The sequence below is a fragment of the Salmo salar genome, chromosome ssa06, assembly GCF_905237065.1.
Source record: "Salmo salar chromosome ssa06, Ssal_v3.1, whole genome shotgun sequence".
In the NCBI taxonomy this organism is placed as follows: domain Eukaryota; kingdom Metazoa; phylum Chordata; class Actinopteri; order Salmoniformes; family Salmonidae; genus Salmo; species Salmo salar.
In genome coordinates, this window is record NC_059447.1 from 719,736 (window position 1) to 742,500 (window position 22,765).

Genomic DNA, 22,765 nt, shown 5'->3' on the forward strand with positions numbered 1-22,765 from the left:
TACATTACTCATCTCATATGTAAATACTGTACTCTATACCATCTACTGCATCTTGCCTATGCCGTTCGGCCATCACTCATCCATATATTTATATGTACATATTCTTATTCATTCCTTTACCCTTGTGTGTATAAGGTAGTTGTTGTGAAATTGTTAGGTTATATTACTGTTTAGATATTACTGCACGGTCGGAACTAGAACCACAAGCATTTCACTACACTCACATTAACACCTGCTAAACATGTGACTGTGACCGATTAGATTTGATTTGACTAGGCTTTATGATTCTGATGAAAATACGCTCTTTGTCTTTATCAAACAAATGTTTTTGCATATTTTCAGTGTGGAATCTGTCTATGTTTAAAGGGGGTGGCAGGGTAGCCCTAGTGGTTAGAGTGGAGGGACGGCAGGTAGCCTAGTGGTTAGAGTGGGGGCGGCAGGTAGCCTAGTGGTTAGAGGGGGGACGGCAGGTAGCCTAGTGGTTAGAGTGGAGGGACGGCAGGTAGCCTAGTGGTTAGAGTGGAGGGGGCAGGTAGCCTAGTGGTTAGAGTGGAGGGACGGCAGGTAGCCTAGTGGTTAGAGTGGAGGGACGGCAGGTAGCCTAGTGGTTAGAGTGGAGGGAGGCAGGTAGCCTAGTGGTTAGAGTGGAGGGGTGGCAGGTAGCCTAGTGGTTAGAGTGGAGGGGCGGCAGGTAGCCTAGTGGTTAGAGTGGAGGGGCGGCAGGTAGCCTAGTGGTTAGAGTGGAGGAGGCAGGTAGCCTAGTGGTTAGAGTGGAGGGGCGGCAGGGTAGCCTAGTGGTTAGAGTGGAGGGGCGGCAGGTAGCCTAGTGGTTAGAGTGGAAAGGTTGCTAGATCGAATCCCCGAGCTGACAAGGTAAAAATCTGTCGTTCTGCCCCTGAACAAGGCAGTTAACCCACTGTTCCCTGGTAGACCGTCATTGTAAATACGAATTTGTTCTTAACTGACTTGCCTAGTTAAATAAAGGTAAAATATATATTTTTAGAATATAACCTATTCTAAATGGCACCAGTAGTTTGCAAAAGTAGGGCCGTCACTAGTTACCACAGCCACAAAGTCATGAACCCCCACCTATTTCTACAATTTCTCTCCTTAAAATCTGATTTTAAACCTTAACTATAACCTTAACCCCACTATTAACCTTATGCCTAACCTTATCCCTAACCTTAACCACACTATTAACCTTATCCCTAACCTTAGCCACACTATTAACCTTATCCCTAACCTTAACCACACTATTAACCTTATCCCTAACCTTAACCACACTATTAACCTTATCCCTAACCTTAACCCTAACCTTAACCACACTATTAACCTTATGCCTAACCTTAACCACACTATTAACCTTATCCCTAACCTTAACCACACTATTAACCTTATGCCTAACCTTAAATCAAGTACATTTTGTTTACATACATTTTCTTTAACGATATAACCAATTTTGACTTTGTGGCTGTGGTAACTAAGGACAACCGCCAAGTAACCTAAAACAGAAATCAAACGGGACTCAATTATTTAATAAAAAAATAAAAAACTCTACAGCTGTCGGGAAGACATATTTTCTCTTCTCCAATCAACTAGTCCCATTTTGAATTTGTGATAAAACTGTCGTCATTTGACAAGGAATGTAGCCTGTGTATCCCATCAGTTAGATGCGTTTTTAATAGGTATTTATTGATGTAGACGGAACTGGAGCCTGTGTGCAGACTCAGCACGCGAAGTGTAGAAGGAAGAGGTCAGAACGCAATGGACTGAGTGAGACAAGGAGAGGAAAGGGAATTTATAGGGAGGGAGAAGAACTGTTTGATGCTTGTACAAATGGAACGCTAGAGTCAAAGCAAATTAACGTTGACTCGAATATAAACTGGTTACCAACGTAATGAAAGAAGTAAAACAAAAACATTTTTTAAATATTTGGCTAAGAATTGTTTTGTGATAACTTCTGACATTCAAGTTTGAAGGGAATGATATAACTTCCTGTTTGGTGTTCCTCAAGGTTCCGTTTTAGGACCACTATTGTTTTCATTATATATTTTACCGGTTGGGGATGTCGTTGGGAAACATAATGTAAACTTTCACTGCTATGCGGACGACAAACAGCTGTACATTTCGATGAAACATGGTGAAGCTTCCCCCCGCCCCAAAAAAGAATTGCCCTCGCGGAAGCATGTGTTTTCAGACATAAGGAAGTGGATGCGGCAAAATGTTTTCCTTTACTTTTAAACTCTGAGAAAACAGAGATGTAACGCCGGCCATAGAGAGGGTTTTTGCTTTTTGGTTTGGCCAGGTGTGACATGGGTGGGCGTTCTAGGTTTCTTTTTCTATGTTGGTGGTTTTCTTTGTTTTGGCCGTGCTATGGCTCTCAATCAGGAACAGGTGTAGATCGTTGTTGCTGATTGGGAGTCATACATAGGCAGCCTGTTTTTCCTTTTGGGGTTGCTGGGTGATTCATTTCTGTTTAGTGTTTTGCACCTGACAGGACCGCTTTGGCTGTCGGTTTCTTGTTTTTTGTGTCTAACGTGTTCTTTCTTGGAATAAATTAATTTAAGATGAACACATCCTCCGCTGCACCTTGGTCTCCATTCTGACGAAAGCCGTTACAGGAGATTCTAGTTCTGGGTCCCAAGAAACAAAGAGATCTGCTGTTGAATCTGACAATTCGTCTTGAATGGTTTTGTACAGTCGTCTCTAAAATAAAACTGTGAGAAGGGACCTCAGCGTTACTCTGGACAATAATCTCTCTTTTGTACTAGAGAACGGCAGAACCATGGAACTAGAGAACAGGAACTAGAGAACAGAGAACACAGGAACTAGAGAACACCATGGAACTAGAGAACAGCAGAACCATGGAACTAGAGAACAGCAGAACCATGGAACTAGAGAACAGGAACTAGAGAACAAGAACTAGAGAACAGAGAACACAGGAACTAGAGAACACCATCGGAACTAGAGAACAGCAGAACCATGGAACTAGAGAACAGGAACTAGAGAACAGCAGAACACAGGAACTAGAGAACACCATGGAACTAGAGAACAGCAGAACCATGGAACTAGAGAACAGGAACTAGAGAACAGGAACTAGAGAACAGAGAACACAGGAACTAGAGAACACCATGGAACTAGAGAACAGCAGAACCATGGAACTAGAGAACAGCAGAACCATGGAACTAGAGAACAGCAGAACCATGGAACTAGAGAACAGCAGAACCATGGAACTAGAGAACAGCAGAACCATGGAACTAGAGAACAGCAGATATCAAGACTAATTCAAGGACAGCTTTTTAATTTTTTTATAATTTTTTAATCTTCCTAATATTGAAAAAAAAAAATGATGCAGAAAAACTAATCCATGCTTTTCTCACTTCTAGATTAGACTACTGCAATGCTTTACTCTCCGGCTATCTGGAAAAAAAACACTAAATAAACTTCAGTTAGTGCTAAACATGGCTGCTAGAATCACTATCTTGACGTACATACCTACACGTACGCTACGGTCACAAGACGCCGGCCTCCTTACTGTCCCTAGAATTTCGAAGCAAACAGCTGGAGGCAGGGCTTTCTCCTATAGAGCTCCATTTTTATGGAATGGTCTGCCTATCCATGTGAGAGACGCAGACTCGCTCTCTCGACCTTTAAAGTCTTTATTGAAGACTTATCTCTTCAGTGGGTCCTACGATTGAGTGTAGTCTGAGCCCAGGAGTGTGAAGGTGAACGGAAAGGCTGGAGCGACGAACCGCCCTGGATGTCCCGCCTGGACGGTTCCCCTCTCTCCACTGGGATTCTCTGCCTCTATTACAAGGCACTGGCTTACTACTGCTCTGCTCTATTACGGGCACTGGCTTACTACTGCTCTCCTCTATTACAAGGCACTGGCTTACTACTGCTCTCCTCTATTACAAGGCACTGGCTTACTACTGCTCTCCTCTAGTACGGGGCACTGGCTTACTACTGCTCTCCTCTATTACGGGCACTGGCTTACTACTGCTCTCCTCTATTACGAGGCACTGGCTTACTACTGCTCTCCTCTATTACGAGGCAATGGCTTACTACTGCTCTCCTCTATTACGAGGCACTGGCTTACTACTGCTCTCCTCTATTACGGGGCACTGGCTTACTACTGCTCTCCTCTATTACAAGGCACTGGCTTACTACTGCTCTCCTCTATTCACGGGCACTGGCTTACTACTGCTCTCCTCTATTACAAGGCACTGGCTTACTACTGCTCTCCTCTATCACAAGGCACTGGCTTACTACTGCTCTCCTCTATTACAGGGCACTGGCTTACTACTGCTCTCCTCTATTACGGGGCACTGGCTTACTACTGCTCTCCTCATTACAAGGCACTGGCTTACTACTGCTCCTCTATTACGGGGCACTGGCTTACTACTGCTCTCCTCTATTATGGGGCACTGGCTTACTACTGCTCTCCTCATTACAAGGCACTGGCACTACTGCTCTCCTCTATTACGAGGCACTGGCTTACTACTGCTCTCCTCTATTATGGGTCACTGGCTTACTACTGCTCTCCTCTCATTACGAGGCACTGGCTTACTACTGCTCTCCTCTATTACAAGGCACTGGCTTACTACTGCTCTCCTCTATTACAAGGCACTGGCTTACTACTGCTCTCCTCTATTACGAGGCACTGGCTTACTACTGCTCTCCTCATTATGGGGCACTGGCTTACGACTGCTCTCCTCTATTACGAGGCACTGGCTTACTACTGCTCTCCTCTATTACGAGGCACTGGCTTACAACTGCTCTCCTCTATTACGAGGCACTGGCTTACTACTGCTCTCCTCTATTACAAGGCACTGGCTTACTACTGCTCTCCTCTATTACAAGGCACTGGCTTACTACTGCTCTCCTCTATTACAAGGCACTGGCTTACTACTGCTCTCCTCTATTATAAGGGCACTGGCTTACTACTGCTCTCCTCTTTACGAGGCACTGGCTTACTACTGCTCTCCTCTATTATGGGGCACTGGCTTACTACTGCTCTCCTCTATTACAAGGCACTGGCTTACTACTGCTCTCCTCTATTACGGGGCACTGGCTTACTACTGCTCTCCTCTATTACGAGGCACTGGCTTACTACTGCTCTCCTCTATTACAAGGCACTGGCTTACTACTGCTCTCCTCTATTACAAGGCACTGGCTTACTACTGCTCTCCTCTATTACAAGGCACTGGCTTACTACTGCTCTCCTCTATTACAAGGCACTGGCTTACTACTGCTCTCCTCTATTACGAGGCACTGGCTTACTACTGCTCTCCTCTATTACAAGGCACTGGCTTACTACTGCTCTCCTCTATTACGAGGCACTGGCTTACTACTGCTCCCTCTATTACGGGCACTGGCTTACTTCTGCTCTCCTATTACGAGGCACTGGCTTACACTGCTCTCCTCTATTACACGGGCACTGGCTTACTACTGCTCTCCTCTATTATGGGGCACTGGCTTACTACTGCTCTCCTCATTACAAGGCACTGGCTTACTACTGCTCTCCTCTATTACGAGGCACTGGCTTACTACTGCTCTCCTCATTACAAGGCACTGGCTTACTACTGCTCTCCTCTATTACGTAGGCACTGGCTTACTACAGCTCTCCTCTATTACAAGGCACTGGCTTACTACTGCTCTCCTCTATTACGAGGCACTGGCTTACTACTGCTCTCTCTACAGGCATGGTTACATGCTCTCCTCTATTACAAGGCACTGGCTTACTACTGCTCTCCTCTATTACGAGGCACTGGCTTACTACTGCTCTCCTCTATTACAAGGCACTGGCTTACTACTGCTCTCCTCTATTACGAGGCACTGGCTTACTACTGCTCTCCTCTATTACGGGGCACTGGCTTACTACTGCTCTCCTCTATTACAAGGCACTGGCTTACTACTGCTCTCTCTCTATTACGGGGCACTGGCTTACTACTGCTCTCCTCTATTACGAGGCACTGGCTTACCACTGCTCTCCTCTATTACAAGGCACTGGCTTACTACTGCTCTCCTCTATTACAAGGCACTGGCTTACTACTGCTCTCCTCTATTACAGGGCACTGGCTTACTACTGCTCTCCTCTATTACAAGGCACTGGCTTACTACTGCTCTCCTCTATTACGAGGGCACTGGCTTACTACTGCTCTCCCTCTATTATGAAGGCACTGGCTTACACTGCTCTCCTCTATTACGAGGCACTGGCTTACTACTGCTCTCCTCTATTACGAGGCACTGGCTTACTACTGCTCTCCCTCATTACGAGGCACTGGCATTTATTACTGCTCTCCCTCTATTACGAGGCACTGGCTTACTACTGCTCTCCTCTATTACGGGGCACTGGCTTACTACTGCTCTCCTCTATTACGAGGCACTGGCTTACTACTGCTCTCCTCTATTACGAGGCACTGGCTTACTACTGCTCTCCTCATTACGAGGCACTGGCTTACTACTGCTCTCCCTCTATTACGGGCACTGGCTCTACTACTGCTCTCCTCTATTACGGGGCACTGGCTTACTACTGCTCTCCTCTATTACAAGGCACTGGCTTACTACTGCTCTCCTCTATTACAAGGCACTGGCTTACTACTGCTCTCCTCTATTACGAGGCACTGGTTTACTACTGCTCTCCTCTATTACAAGGCACTGGCTTACTACTGCTCTCCTCTATTACGAGGCACTGGCTTACTACTGCTCTCCTCTATTATGGGGCACTGGCTTACTACTGCTCTCCTCTATTACAAGGCACTGGCTTACGACTGCTCTCCTCTATTACGAGGCACTGGCTTACTACTGCTCTCCTCTATTACGAGGCACTGGCTTACTACTGCTCTCCTCTATTACAAGGCACTGGCTTACTACTGCTCTCCTCTATTAAAAGGCACTGGCTTACTACTGCTCTCCTCTATTACGAGGCACTGGCTTACTACTGCTCTCCTCTATTACAAGGCACTGGCGTACTACTGCTCTCCTCTATTACGAGGCACTGGCTTACTACTGCTCTCCTCTATTATGGGGCACTGGCTTACTACTGCTCTCCTCTATTACGAGGCACTGGCTTACTACTGCTCTCCCTCTATTATGGGGCACTGGCTTACTACTGCTCTCCTCTATTACAAGGCACTGGCTTACTACTGCTCTCCTCTATTACGGGGCACTGGCTTACTACTGCTCTCCTCTATTACGGGCACTGGCTTACTACTGCTCTCCTCTATTACAGGCACTGGCTTACTCTGCTCTCCTCTATTACAAGGCACTGGCTTACTACTGCTCTCCTCTATTACAAGGCACTGGCTTACTACTGCTCTCCTCTGTTACAAGGCACTGGCTTACTACTGCTCTCCTCTATTACAAGGCACTGGCTTACTACTGCTCTCCTCTATTACAAGGCACTGGCTTACTACTGCTCTCCTCTATTACGGGCACTGGCTTACTACTGCTCTCCCTCTATTACAAGGCACTGGCTTACTACTGCTCTCCTCTATTACGAGGCACTGGCTTACTACTGCTCTCCTCATTATGGCACTGGCTTACTACTGCTCTCCTCATTACAAGGCACTGGCTTACTACTGCTCTCCTCTATTACAAGGCACTGGCTTACTACTGCTCTCCTCTATTACAAGGCACTGGCTTACTACTGCTCTCCCCTATTACAAGGCACTGGCTTACTACTGCTCTCCTCTATTACGAGGCACTGGCTTACTACTGCTCTCCTCTATTACAAGGCACTGGCTTACTACTGCTCTCCTCTATTACGAGGCAATGGCTTACTACTGCTCTCCTCTATTACAAGGCACTGGCTTACTACTGCTCTCCTCTATTACAAGGCACTGGCTTACTACTGCTCTCCTCTATTACGGGCACTGGCTTACTACTGCTCTCTCTCTATTATGAGGCACTGGCTTACTACTGCTCTCCTCTATTACGAGGCACTGGCTTACTACTGCTCTCCTCTATTATGAGGCACTGGCTTACTACTGCTCTCCTCTATTACAAGGCACTGGCTTACTACTGCTCTCCTCTATTACGAGGCACTGGCTTACTACTGCTCTCCTCTATTACGGGGCACTGGCTTACTACTGCTCTCCTCTATTACAAGGCACTGGCTTACTACTGCTCTCCCCTCTATTACGGGCACTGGCTTACTACTGCTCTCCTCTATTACTGAGGCACTGGCTTACTACTGCTCTCTCTCTATTACACAGGCACTGGCTTACTACTGCTCTCCTCTATTACGAGGCACTGGCTTACTACTGCTCTCCTCTATTACAAGGCACTGGCTTACTACTGCTCTCCTCTATTACAAGGCACTGGCTTACTTACTGCTCTCCTCTATTACGAGGCACTGGCTTACTACTGCTCTCCTCTATTACGGGCACTGGCTTACTACTGCTCTCCTCTATTACGAGGCACTGGCTTACTACTGTCTCCTCATTACGAGGCACTGGCTTACTACTGCTCTCCTCTATTACAAGGCACTGGCTTACTACTGCTCTCCTCTATTACGAGGCACTGGCTTACTACTGCTCTCCTCTATTACAAGGCACTGGCTCTACTGCTCTCCTCTATTACAAGGCACTGGCTTACTACTGCTCTCCTCTATTACAAGGGCACTGGCTTACTTACTGCTCTCCTCTATTACGAGGCACTGGCTTACTACTGCTCTCCTCTATTACAAGGCACTGGCTTACTACTGCTCTCCTCTATTACAAGGGCACTGGCTTACTACTGCTCTCCTCTATTACGAGGGCACTGGCTTACTACTGCTCTCCTCTATTACAAGGCACTGGCTTACTACTGCTCTCCTCTATTACGAGGCACTGGCTTACTACTGCTCTCCTCTATTACGGGGCACTGGCTTACTACTGCTCTCCTCTATTACAAGGCACTGGCTTACTACTGCTCTCCTCTATTACGAGGCACTGGCTTACTACTGCTCTCCTCTATTACGAGGCACTGGCTTACTACTGCTCTCCTCTATTACAAGGCACTGGCTTACTACTGCTCTCCTCATTACAAGAGCACTGGCTTACTACTGCTCTCCTCTATTACAAGGCACTGGCTTACTACTGCTCTCCCTATTACGAGGGCACTGGCTTACTACTGCTCTCCTCTATTACGAGGCACTGGCTTACTACTGCTCTCCTCTATTACGAGGCACTGGCTTACTACTGCTCTCCCTCTTTGCTCTATTACAGGGCACTGGCTTACTACTGCTCTCCTCTATTACGGGGCACTGGCTTACTACTGCTCTCCTCTATTACGAGGCACTGGCTTACTACTGCTCTCCTCTATTACAAGGCACTGGCTTACTACTGCTCTCCTCTATTACGAGGCACTGGCTTACTACTGCTCTCCTCTATTACGGGGCACTGGCTTACTACTGCTCTCCTCTATTACAAGGCACTGGCTTACGACTGCTCTCTCTCTATTACGAGGCACTGGCTTACCTACTGCTCTCCCTCTATTACAAGGCACTGGCTTACTACTGCTCTCCTCTATTACAAGGCACTGGCTTACTACTGCTCTCCTCTATTACGAGGCACTGGCTTACTACTGCTCTCCTCTATTACGAGGCACTGGCTTACTACTGCTCTCCTCTATTACAAGGCACTGGCTTACTACTGCTCTCCTCTATTACGAGGCACTGGCTTACTACTGCTCTCCTCTATTACGGGGCACTGGCTTACTACTGCTCTCCTCTATTACGAGGCACTGGCTTACTACTGCTCTCCTCTATTACAAGGCACTGGCTTACTACTGCTCTCCTCTATTACAAGGCACTGGCTTACTACTGCTCTCCATTACGAGGCACTGGCTTACTACTGCTCTCCTCTATTACGAGGCACTGGCTTACTACTGCTCTCCTCTATTACGAGGCACTGGCTTACTACTGCTCTCCTCATTACAAGGCACTGGCTTACTACTGCTCTCCTCTATTACGAGGCACTGGCTTACTACTGCTCTCCTCTATTACAAGGCACTGGCTTACTACTGCTCTCCTCTATTACGAGGCACTGGCTTACTACTGCTCTCCTCTATTACAAGGCACTGGCTTACTACTGCTCTCCTCTATTACAAGGCACTGGCTTACTACTGCTCTCCTTTTACGGGCACTGGCTTACTACTGCTCTCCTCTATTACGAGGGCACTGGCTTACTACTGCTCTCCTCTATTACGAGGCACTGGCTTACTACTGCTCTCCTCTATTACGAGGCACTGGCTTACTACTGCTCTCTCTATTACAAGGCACTGGCTTACTACTGCTCTCCTCTATTACAGGGCACTGGCTTACTACTGCTCTCCCTCTATTACAAGGCACTGGCTTACTACTGCTCTCCTCTATTACAAGGCACTGGCTTACTACTGCTCTCCTCTATTACAAGGCACTGGCTTACTACTGCTCTCCTCTATTACAAGGCACTGGTTTACTACTGCTCTCTCTCATTACGAGGCACTGGCTTACTACTGCTCTCCTCTATTACGAGGCACTGGCTTACTACTGCTCTCCTCTATTACAGGCACTGGCTTACTACTGCTCTCCTCTATTACAAGGCACTGGCTTACTACTGCTCTCCTCTATTGGGCACTGGCTTACTACTGCTCTCCTCTATTACGGGGCACTGGCTTACTACTGCTCTCCTCTATTACAAGGCACTGGCTTACTACTGCTCTCCTCTATTACGAGGCACTGGCTTACTACTGCTCTCCTCTCATTACGGGGCACTGGCTTACTACTGCTCTCCTCTATTACGAGGCACTGGCTTACTACTGCTCTCCTCTATTACGAGGCACTGGCTTACTACTGCTCTCCTCTATTACAAGGCACTGGCTTACTACTGCTCTCCTCTATTACGAGGCACTGGCTTACTACTGCTCTCCTCTATTACAAGGCACTGGCTTACACGCTCTCCTCTATTACAAGGCACTGGCTTACTACTGCTCTCCTCTATTACGAGGCACTGGCTTACTACTGCTCTCCTCTATTACGAGGGCACTGGCTTACTACTGCTCTCCTCTATTACAAGGCACTGGCTTACTACTGCTCTCCTCTATTACAAGGCACTGGCTTACTACTGCTCTCCTCTATTACGAGGCACTGGCTTACTACTGCTCTCCTCTATTACAAGGGCACTGGCTTACTACTGCTCTCCTCTATTACAAGGCACTGGCTTACGACTGCTCTCCTCTATTACGAGGCACTGGCTTACTACTGCTCTCCCTATTACGAGGCACTGGCTTACTACTGCTCTCCTCTATTACAAGGCACTGGCTACTACTGCTCTCCTCTATTACGAGGCACTGGCTTACTACTGCTCTCCTCTATTACGAGGCACTGGCTTACTACTGCTCTCCTCTATTACGAGGCACTGGCTTACTACTGCTCTCCTTCTATTACGAGGCACTGGCTTACTACTGCTCTCTCTCATTATGGGGCACTGGCTTACTACTGCTCTCCTCATTACAAGGCACTGGCTTACTACTGCTCTCCTCTATTACGGGGCACTGGCTTACTACTGCTCTCCTCTATTACGAGGCACTGGCTTACTACTGCTCTCCTCTATCTCTGTACTGCCTCCTCAAGGCACTGGCTTACTACTGCTCTCCTCTATTACGAGGCACTGGCTTACTACTGCTCTCCCTATTACAGGGCACTGGCTTACTACTGCTCTCCTCTATTACGGGGCACTGGCTTACTACTGCTCTCCTCTATTACAAGGGCACTGGCTTACTACTGCTCTCCTCTATTACAAGGGCACTGGCTTACTACTGCTCTCCTCTATTACAAGGCACTGGCTTACTACTGCTCTCCTCTATTACGAGGCACTGGCTTACTACTGCTCTCCTCTATTACAAGGCACTGGCTTACTACTGCTCTCCTCTATTACGAGGCACTGGCTTACTACTGCTCTCCTCTATTACGGGGCACTGGCTTACTACTGCTCTCCCTCTATTACGAGGCACTGGCTTACTACTGCTCTCCTCTATTACAAGGCACTGGCTTACTACTGCTCTCCTCTATTACGAGGCACTGGCTTACTACTGCTCTCCTCTATTACGAGGCACTGGCTTACTACTGCTCTCCTCTATTACAAGGCACTGGCTTACTACTGCTCTCCTCTATTACGAGGCACTGGCTTACTACTGCTCTCCCTCTATTACGAGGCACTGGCTTACTACTGCTCTCCTCCTATTACGAGGCACTGGCTTACTACTGCTCTCCTCTATTACGAGGCACTGGCTTACTACTGCTCTCCTCTATTACGAGGCACTGGCTTACTACTGCTCTCCTCTATTACAAGGCACTGGCTTACTACTGCTCTCCTCTATTACGAGGCACTGGCTTACTACTGCTCTCCTCTATTACGAGGCACTGGCTTACTACTGCTCTCCTCTATTACAAGGCACTGGCTTACTACTGCTCTCCTCTATTACGAGGCACTGGCTTACTACTGCTCTCCTCTATTACGGGGCACTGGCTTACTACTGCTCTCCTCTATTACGAGGCACTGGCTTACTACTGCTCTCCTCTATTACGGGGCACTGGCTTACTACTGCTCTCCTCATTACAAGGCACTGGCTTACTACTGCTCTCCTCTATTACGGGGCACTGGCTTACTACTGCTCTCCTCTATTACGAGGCACTGGCTTACTACTGCTCTCCTCTATTACAAGGCACTGGCTTACCACTGCTCTCCTCTATTACAAGGCACTGGCTTACTACTGCTCTCCCTCTATTACGAGGCACTGGCTTACTACTGCTCTCCTCTATTACGAGGCACTGGCTTACTACTGCTCTCCTCTATTACAAGGCACTGGCTTACTACTGCTCTCCCTATTACGCACTGGCTTACTACTGCTCTCCTCTATTACAAGGCACTGGCTTACTACTGCTCTCCTCTATTACGGGGCACTGGCTTACTACTGCTCTCCTCTATTACGAGGCACTGGCTTACTACTGCTCTCCTCTATTACAAGGCACTGGCTTACTACTGCTCTCCTCTATTACGAGGCACTGGCTTACTACTGCTCTCCCCTATTACGAGGCACTGGCTTACTACTGCTCTCCTCTATTACGAGGCACTGGCTTACTACTGCTCTCCTCTATTACGAGGCACTGGCTTACTACTGCTCTCCTCTATTACGAGGCACTGGCTTACTACTGCTCTCCTCTATTACGAGGCACTGGCTTACCTGCTCTCTCTCTATTATGAGGCACTGGCTTACTACTGCTCTCCTCTATTACAAGGCACTGGCTTACTACTGCTCTCCTCTATTACGAGGCACTGGCTTACTACTGCTCTCCTCTATTACGAGGCACTGGCTTACTACTGCTCTCCTCTATTACAAGGCACTGGCTTACTACTGCTCTCCTCTATTCGAGGCACTGGCTTACTACTGCTCTCCTCTATTACAAGGCACTGGCTTACTACTGCTCTCCTCTATTACGAGGCACTGGCTTACTACTGCTCTCCTCTATTACGGGGCACTGGCTTACTGCTGCTCTCCTCTATTACAAGGCACTGGCTTACTACTGCTCTCCTCTATTACAAGGCACTGGCTTACTACTGCTCTCCTCTATTACGAGGCACTGGCTTACTACTGCTCTCCTCTATTACAGGGCACTGGCTTACTACTGCTCTCCCTCTATTACAAGGCACTGGCTTACTACTGCTCTCCTCTATTACGAGGCACTGGCTTACTACTGCTCTCCTCTATTACGAGGCACTGGCTTACTACTGCTCTCCTCTATTACGAGGCACTGGGCTTACTACTGCTCTCCTCTATTACGAGGCACTGGCTTACTACTGCTCTCCTCTATTACGAGGCACTGGCTTACTACTGCTCTCCTCTATTACAAGGCACTGGCTTACTACTGCTCTCCTCTATTACGAGGCACTGGCTTACTACTGCTCTCCTCTATTACGAGGCACTGGCTTACTACTGCTCTCCTCTATTACGAGGCACTGGCTTACTACTGCTCTCCTCTATTACGAGGGCACTGGCTTACTACTGCTCTCCTCTATTACAAGGCACTGGCTTACTACTGCTCTCCTCTATTACGAGGCACTGGCTTACTACTGCTCTCCTCTATTACGAGGCACTGGCTTACTACTCCTCTCCTCTATTACAAGGCACTGGCTTACTACTGCTCTCCTCTATTACGGGCACTGGCTTACTACTGCTCTCCTCTATTACAAGGCACTGGCTTACTACTGCTCTCCTCTATTACGAGGCACTGGCTTACTACTGCTCTCCTCTATTACGAGGCACTGGCTTACTACTGCTCTCCTCTATTACGAGGCACTGGCTTACTACTGCTCTCCTCTATTACAAGGCACTGGCTTACTACTGCTCTCCTCTTTACGGGGCACTGGCTTACTGCTCTCCTCTATGGGGCACTGGCTTACTACTGCTCTCCTCTATTACAAGGCACTGGCTTACTACTGCTCTCCTCTATTACGGGGCACTGGCTTACTACTGCTCTCCTCTATTACGAGGGCACTGGCTTACTACTGCTCTCCTCTATTACAAGGCACTGGCTTACTACTGCTCTCCTCTATTACAAGGCACTGGCTTACTACTGCTCTCCTCTATTACGAGGCACTGGCTTACTACTGCTCTCCTCTATTACAAGGCACTGGCTTACTACTGCTCTCCCTCTATTACAAGGCACTGGCTTACTACTGCTCTCCTCTATTACAGGGCACTGGCTTACTACTGCTCTCCTCTATTACGAGGCACTGGCTTACTACTGCTCTCCTCTATTACAAGGCACTGGCTTACTACTGCTCTCCTCTATTACGAGGCACTGGCTTACTACTGCTCTCCTCTATTACGGGGCACTGGCTTACTACTGCTCTCCTCTATTACAAGGCACTGGCTTACTACTGCTCTCCTCTATTACGAGGCACTGGCTTACTACTGCTCTCCTCTATTACGAGGCACTGGCTTACTACTGCTCTCCTCTATTACGAGGCACTGGCTTACTACTGCTCTCCTCTATTACGAGGCACTGGCTTACTACTGCTCTCCTCTATTACGAGGCACTGGCTTACTACTGCTCTCCTCTATTACGAGGCACTGGCTTACTACTGCTCTCCTCTATTACGGGGCACTGGCTTACTACTGCTCTCCTTCTATTACGAGGCACTGGCTTACTACTGCTCTCCTCATTACGAGGCACTGGCTTACTACTGCTCTCCTCTATTACGAGGCACTGGCTTACTACTGCTCTCCTCTATTACAAGGCACTGGCTTACTACTGCTCTCCTCTATTACAAGGCACTGGCTTACTACTGCTCTCCTCTATTACGGGGCACTGGCTTACTACTGCTCTCCTCTATTATGGGGCACTGGCTTACTACTGCTCTCCTCTATTACGAGGCACTGGCTTACTACTGCTCTCCTCTATTACAAGGCACTGGCTTACTACTGCTCTCCTCTATTACGAGGCACTGGCTTACTACTGCTCTCCTCTATTACGGGGCACTGGCTTACTACTGCTCTCCTCCTATTACGAGGCACTGGCTTACTACTGCTCTCCTCTATTATAAGGCACTGGCTTACTACTGCTCTCCTCTATTACGAGGCACTGGCTTACTACTGCTCTCCTCTCCTTACGAGGCACTGGCTTACTACTGCTCTCCTCTATTACAAGGCACTGGCTTACTACTGCTCTCCTCTATTACAAGGCACTGGCTTACTACTGCTCTCCTCTATTACGAGGCACTGGCTTACTACTGCTCTCCTCTATTACAAGGCACTGGCTTACTACTGCTCTCCCTCTATTACAAGGCACTGGCTTACTACTGCTCTCCTCTATTACAAGGCACTGGCTTACTACTGCTCTCCTCTATTACGGGGCACTGGCTTACTACTGCTCTCCTCTATTACAAGGCACTGGCTTACTACTGCTCTCCTCTATTACGAGGCACTGGCTTACTACTGCTCTCCTCTATTACGAGGCACTGGCTTACTACTGCTCTCCTCTATTACAAGGCACTGGCTTACTACTGCTCTCCTCTATTACGAGGCACTGGCTTACTACTGCTCTCCTCTATTACGAGGCACTGGCTTACTACTGCTCTCCTCTATTACAAGGCACTGGCTTACTACTGCTCTCCTCTATTACGAGGCACTGGCTTACTACTGCTCTCCTCTATTACGGGGCACTGGCTTACTACTGCTCTCTCCTCTATTACAAGGCACTGGCTTACTACTGCTCTCCTCTATTACGGGGCACTGGCTTACTACTGCTCTCCTCTATTACAGGGCACTGGCTTACTACTGCTCTCCTCTATTACAAGGCACTGGCTTACTACTGCTCTCCTCTATTACAAGGCACTGGCTTACTACTGCTCTCCTCTATTACGAGGCACTGGCTTACTACTGCTCTCCTCTATTACAAGGCACTGGCTTACTACTGCTCTCCTCTATTACGAGGCACTGGCTTACTACTGCTCTCCTCTATTACAAGGCACTGGCTTACTACTGCTCTCCTCTATTACGAGGCACTGGCTTACACTGCTCTCCTCTATTACGAGGCACTGGCTTACTACTGCTCTCCCTCTATTACGAGGCACTGGCTTACTACTGCTCTCCTCTATTACAAGGCACTGGCTTACTACTGCTCTCCTCTATTACGAGGCACTGGCTTACTACTGCTCTCCTCTATTACGAGGCACTGGCTTACTACTGCTCTCCTCTATTACGAGGCACTGGCTTACTACTGCTCTCCTCTATTACGGGGCACTGGCTTACTACTGCTCTCCTCTATTACGAGGCACTGGCTTACTACTGCTCTCCTCTATTATAAGGCACTGGCTTACTACTGCTCTCCTCTATTACAAGGCACTGGCTTACTACTGCTCTCCTCTATTACGGGGCACTGGCTTACTACTGCTCTCCTCTATTACGAGGCACTGGCTTACTACTGCTCTCCTCTATTACCAGGCACTGGCTTACTACTGCTCTCCTCTATTACGAGGCACTGGCTTACTACTGCTCTCCCTCTATTACAAGGCACTGGCTTACTACTGCTCTCCTCTATTACGAGGCACTGGCTTACTACTGCTCTCCTCTATTACAAGGCACTGGCTTACTACTGCTCTCCTCTATTACAAGGCACTGGCTTACTACTGCTCTCCTCTATTACGAGGCACTGGCTTACTACTGCTCTCCTCTATTACAAGGCACTGGCTTACTACTGCTCTCCTCTATTACGAGGCACTGGCTTACTACTGCTCTCCCTCTATTACGAGGCACTGGCTTACTACTGCTCTCCTCTATTACGAGGCACTGGCTTACTACTGCTCTCCTCTATTACAAGGCACTGGCTTACTACTGCTCTCCCTCTATTAAGAGGCACTGGCTTACCACTGCTCTCCTCTATTACGAGGCACTGGCTTACTACTGCTCTCCTCTATTACAAGGCACTGGCTTACTACTGCTCTCCTCTATTACGAGGCACTGGCTTACTACTGCTCTCCTCTATTACGAGGCACTGGCTTACTACTGCTCTCCTCTATTATGGGGCACTGGCTTACTACTGCTCTCCTCTATTACGAGGCACTGGCTTACTACTGCTCTCCTCTATTACGGGGCACTGGCTTACTACTGCTCTCCTCTATTACGGGGCACTGGCTTACTACTGCTCTCCTCTATTACGAGGCACTGGCTTACTACTGCTCTCCTCTATTACGGGGCACTGGCTTACTACTGCTCTCCTCTATTATGGGGCACTGGCTTACTACTGTTCTCCTCTATTACGGGGCACTGGCTTACTACTGCTCACCTCTATTACAAGGCACTGGCTTACTACTGCTCTCCTCTATTACAAGGCACTGGCTTACTACTGCTCTCCTCTATTACGAGGCACTGGCTTACTACTGCTCTCCTCTATTACGAGGCACTGGCTTACTACTGCTCTCCTCTATTACGAGGCACTGGCTTACTTCTGCTCTCCTCTATTACAAGGCACTGGCTTACTACTGCTCTCCTCTATTACGAGGCACTGGCTTACTACTGCTCTCCTCTATTATGGGGCACTGGCTTACTACTGCTCTCCTCTATTACGAGGCACTGGCTTACTACTGCTCTCCTCTATTACAAGGCACTGGCTTACTACTGCTCTCCTCTATTACGCAGGCACTGGCTTACTACTGCTCTCCTCTATTACGGGGCACTGGCTTACTACTGCTCTCCTCTATTACGAGGCACTGGCTTACTACTGCTCTCCTCTATTATGGGGCACTGGCTTACTACTGCTCTCCTCTATTACAAGGCACTGGCTTACTACTGCTCTCCTCTATTACGGGGCACTGGCTTACTACTGCTCTCCTCTATTACAAGGCACTGGCTTACTACTGCTCTCCTCTATTACAAGGCACTGGCTTACTACTGCTCTCCTCTATTACAAGGCACTGGCTTACTACTGCTCTCCTCTATTATGGGGCACTGGCTTACTACTGCTCTCCTCTATTACAAGGCACTGGCTTACTACTGCTCTCCTCTATTACAAGGCACTGGCTTACTACTGCTCTCCTCTATTACGAGACACTGGCTTACTACTGCTCTTCCACGCCGTCCCTAGGAGGGGTGCGTCACGTCGTGCCAGTCTTTTTTTCAACATACTCAACTTGAGTGGGGTTGAGTCACTGACGTGATCTTCCTGTCCGTTTTGGCGCCCCCCCCCCCCTCGGGCTCGTGTGGTAAAGGAGATCCTTGATACTCGGCCATGTCTCAGGGGCTGTGCTGGTGGTCTGTTGATATCCCTCTAGTGGTGTGGGGGCTGTTGATATCCCTCTAGTGGTGTGGGGGCTGTTGATATCCCTCTAGTGGTGTGGGGGCTGCAGAACCATGGAACTAGAGAACAGCAGAACCATGGAACTAGAGAACAGCAGAACCGTGGAACTAGAGAACAGCAGAACCGTGGAACTAGAGAACAGCAGAACCATGGAACTAGAGAACAGCAGAACCATGGAACTAGAGAACAGCAGAACCATGGAACTAGAGAACAGCAGAACCGTGGAACAAGAGAGTAGCAGTACAGCGGAACTAGAGAATACTAGAACCATGGAACAGCAGAACCGTGCAACTAGAGAACAGCAGAACTATGGAACTAGAGAACAGCAGAACCATGGTACTAGAGAACAGCAGAACCATGGTACTAGAGAACAGCAAAACCGTGGAACTGGAGAACAGCAGAACCATGGTACTAGAGAACACCAGAACCATGGAACAAGAGAGTAGCAGTACAGCGGAACAAGAGAGTAGCAGTACAGTGGAACTAGAGAATACTAGAACCATGGAACAGCAGAACCGTGGAACTAGAGAACAGCAGAACTATGGAACTAGAGAACAGCAGAACCGTGGAACTAGAGAACAGCAGAACCATGGAACTAGAGAACAGCAGAACCATGGAACTAGAGAACAGCAGAACCATGGAACTAGAGATTAGCAGAACCATGGTACTAGAGAACAGCAGAACTGTGGAACTAGAGAACAGCAGAACCATGGTACTAGAGAACAGCAGAACTGTGGAACTAGAGAACAGCAGAACCATGGAATTAGAGAACAGCAGAACCATGGAACTAGAGAACAGCAGAACCATGGAACTAGAGAACAGCAGAACCGTGGAGACACTGTCTCCCCCCTACAGGGTCCTGTCCTGCTAGTCTAGATCTATAGCTAATAGACAGAGATACAGAATAGATTAGTAGAATACAACAAGGTTTAATTTCTAAATGTTGTTGGACATCAGCAGTTTTTCTCTTGTCACGTCAGTCACTGATAATGTGTCGGCTAATAATTTGTTAGATTGGTAAATTAGTCGAGCCAGCAATCTAAACTTCTAGTAATCATGGCTGAATACCAACTGGGAATGCAGGGCATCTGCCCAGGGGCCCTGACCTCCAGGTACCCTGACCTCCAGGGGGCCTGTCCTCCAGGGGGCCTGACCTCCAGGGGGCCTGTCCTCCAGGGGGCCTGTCCTCCAGGGGGCCCTTACCTCCAGGGGGCCTGACCTCCAGGGGGCCTGACCTCCAGGGACCCTGACCTCAAGGGGCCCTGACCTCCAGGGGCCCTTACCTCCAGGGGGCCTGACCTCCAGGGGCCCTGACCTCCAGGGGCCCTGACTTCCAGGGGGCCCCCATTGATTTTGTTACACTCTCACTCAGATATCATTAACATGGCAAAATGTGTAGAATTGCAGATAATTAGCTTTAAAACTGCCAAAGATTACTCTCCACCCCATGGTAAAATGTGTAGAATTGAAGAAAAAAAACATGATTTAAAACTGAAACATATTCTATATGCCCCATGGCAAAAGGCTAGGGCCCAAACTGAGTCAGTTACCCGAACCATGCAGCCCCCCCCCCCAGTTACCCACGTATGCCCCCTTACCTCCTCTCCTCGCCCATGTGATGATTAGCAGAATGGTAGCAGGCCATCTACACTCATTGAGAGCAGCTCATGTGGTTGGTAGAGTGCAGTAAAAAAGTTTATTTTAATTTTTTTTAAATGTTCTCTCCCTCAAGGTCCCTCTAGGGGCTTGGGCCCCTGGGCTTCAGCCCCTGTAAGCCCCTGCATTAATCAGGCCCTGCCACTCCCCTCTCTCTCTTACCTTCCAGAGAGCAGGTTGACCACTGACCACCTTCCTTCCCTCTCTCTATCTCTCTCTCTCCCTCTCTCTCTCTCTCTCTCTGTCCCTCTCTCTCTCTCTGTCCCTCCCCTCCCCTCTCTCTCTCGCTCTCTCTCCCTCCCCCTCTCTCTCTCTCTCTCTCCCTCCCCTCCCCTCTCTCTCTGTCTCTCTCTGTCTCTCTCCCTCCCCTCCCCTCCCGTCTCTCTCTCTCTCTCTGCCCCTCTCTCTCTCTCTCTCTCCCTCCCCTCTCTCTCTCTCTCTCACTCTGTCCCTCTCTCTCGCTCTCTCTCTCCCTCCCCTCCCCTCTCTCTCTCTCTTACCTTCCAGAGAGCAGGTTCGCCACAGACCACACTCCCTCCCTCTCTCTCTCTCTCTCCCTTCTCTCTCTCTCTCTCTCTCTCTCTCTCTCTCTCTCTCTCTCTCTCTCTCTCTCTCTCTCTTACCTTCCAGACAGCAGGTTGGCTACAGACCACCCTCCCTCCCTCCCTACCCTCTCTCTCTCTCTCTCTCTCTCTACCTTCCAGACAGCAGGTTCGCCACAGACCAGAGTGAGTCATCACCTCTTCGTTCTTCCGGCTCGTATCGTTGTCATTGGTGCTTTTGCTTTTGCACGTCCCTCGCGAGTACAGCCAGTAGTCGGTACCGACCGCTATCGTCATGAGGCTGAAGGCGGCGAAAGCCCCTACGGTGGTCACCAGCATCTGGACGCCCCGGTCACACATCAACATCTTCATTGACGGTTTTTAGAATATCTCACGTCACGGAGACTTGCTTTACTTATACTGAGAAACAACCCGATGTAATTTACATTTAAAGAGAAAGGGAAAGGAAGAGCGAGGTAGAGAGAGAGAGAGGCAGAGGAGAGCAGAGGAGAGGAGAGGAGAGGAGAGGAGAGGAGAGCAGAGGAGAGCAGAGGAGAGCAGAGGAGAGGAGAGGAGAGGAGAGAGACTAGGCTAGGGGCTTCACTGATCAAACCGGTTTAACGACCACTGGTTCAAGACTCCACCACAGACTAGACTGGCGGCAGCGGTGACGCCACATCATCTTCTTCTTCTTCGTGGAATCTCCTGTTGAAATCCAGGGTTGGGTTGTCTCACGTCCCTTTTTTGCTACCCGATTCTTCCGCCTCTCCCTCTTTCCCTCCCCCCCACCACCACCACCACCACCACCCCCGGTTCAATCTCCCAGCTCAACTTCTTCAACCAGCCTCTTCACACCTATCGTCCGTTAAAACGTCCACAGCGGCGGAATGACTCCATCTTCCTCCGACTAATAACAACAACAATAACAAAAACACAACAACACCATTGAGATGTATTAATTTTGTTGTTGAAATTAAGCGCATTATACTATTTTAATTGTATATTTTGGATTACACTATATAATAATCTATCTGTCACATACATACACGCAATGTATATAAGATCTAAACAACTCACCCGATACAATCCTTAATTAACGGCTGTGGATTGAAACGCTGTCCTCCTCCGATAAAGATTTCATTCACGTTAGCCAGGCAGACAGACAGCCAGACAGACAGAAAGACAGTCAGTCAGACAGGAAGACGGTTCAGTTCCACTCGTCTCTTAGGTATTCCGGTAACGTCCTCCTTCCTCCTCCTCCTCCTGAATGAACGAGCGTCTTTTCTATCTCCCGTTTATGAGAGAAAAAGGCAAGTACACATCCGAACCGTTAGCCTTGTTGTTGACACGGTGACATGTTTTCTTGGATATCCACTCCAGTCCAGAGCGAAATACACACTCCACATACACACACTCACACACACTCACACACACTCATACAGACACATAACCAGCTACACACAAACGCACGAAGAGCTTTAGCCGACCATAGACAGAAACAACACGGCACTTACAATCTCTCTCTCTCTCTCTCTCTCTGTCTCTCTCTCTGTCTCTCTCTCTCTCTCTCTGTCTCTCTCTCTGTCTCTCTCTCTCTCTCTCTCTCTCTGTCTCTCTCTCTCTCTCTCTCTCTCTCTCTCTCTCTCTCTCTCTTTTTGCTCCCTCACTCACACAAGTGCACCGAAAAGCACCAATAAAAATAAAGAATATAAATCCCGTTATTTCAAGGGCGGTTTGTTTTCTG

At 48.5% G+C, this 22,765-nt stretch overlaps 1 protein-coding gene across 1 annotated transcript in view; it reads right to left on the reverse strand.

Moving 5' to 3' along the window:
* The window catches only part of LOC123743348 (voltage-dependent calcium channel gamma-3 subunit), a 72,321-nt gene extending 50,814 nt beyond the window's left edge, over positions 1-21,507 (reverse strand). The window contains exon 1 of the mRNA XM_045719547.1: positions 21,177-21,507. Within this exon, the coding sequence (XP_045575503.1) occupies positions 21,177-21,393 (217 nt within the window). The 5' untranslated portion in view covers positions 21,394-21,507. The remainder of the gene's footprint in view (positions 1-21,176) is intronic.
* Positions 21,508-22,765: the final 1,258 nt, after the last annotated feature.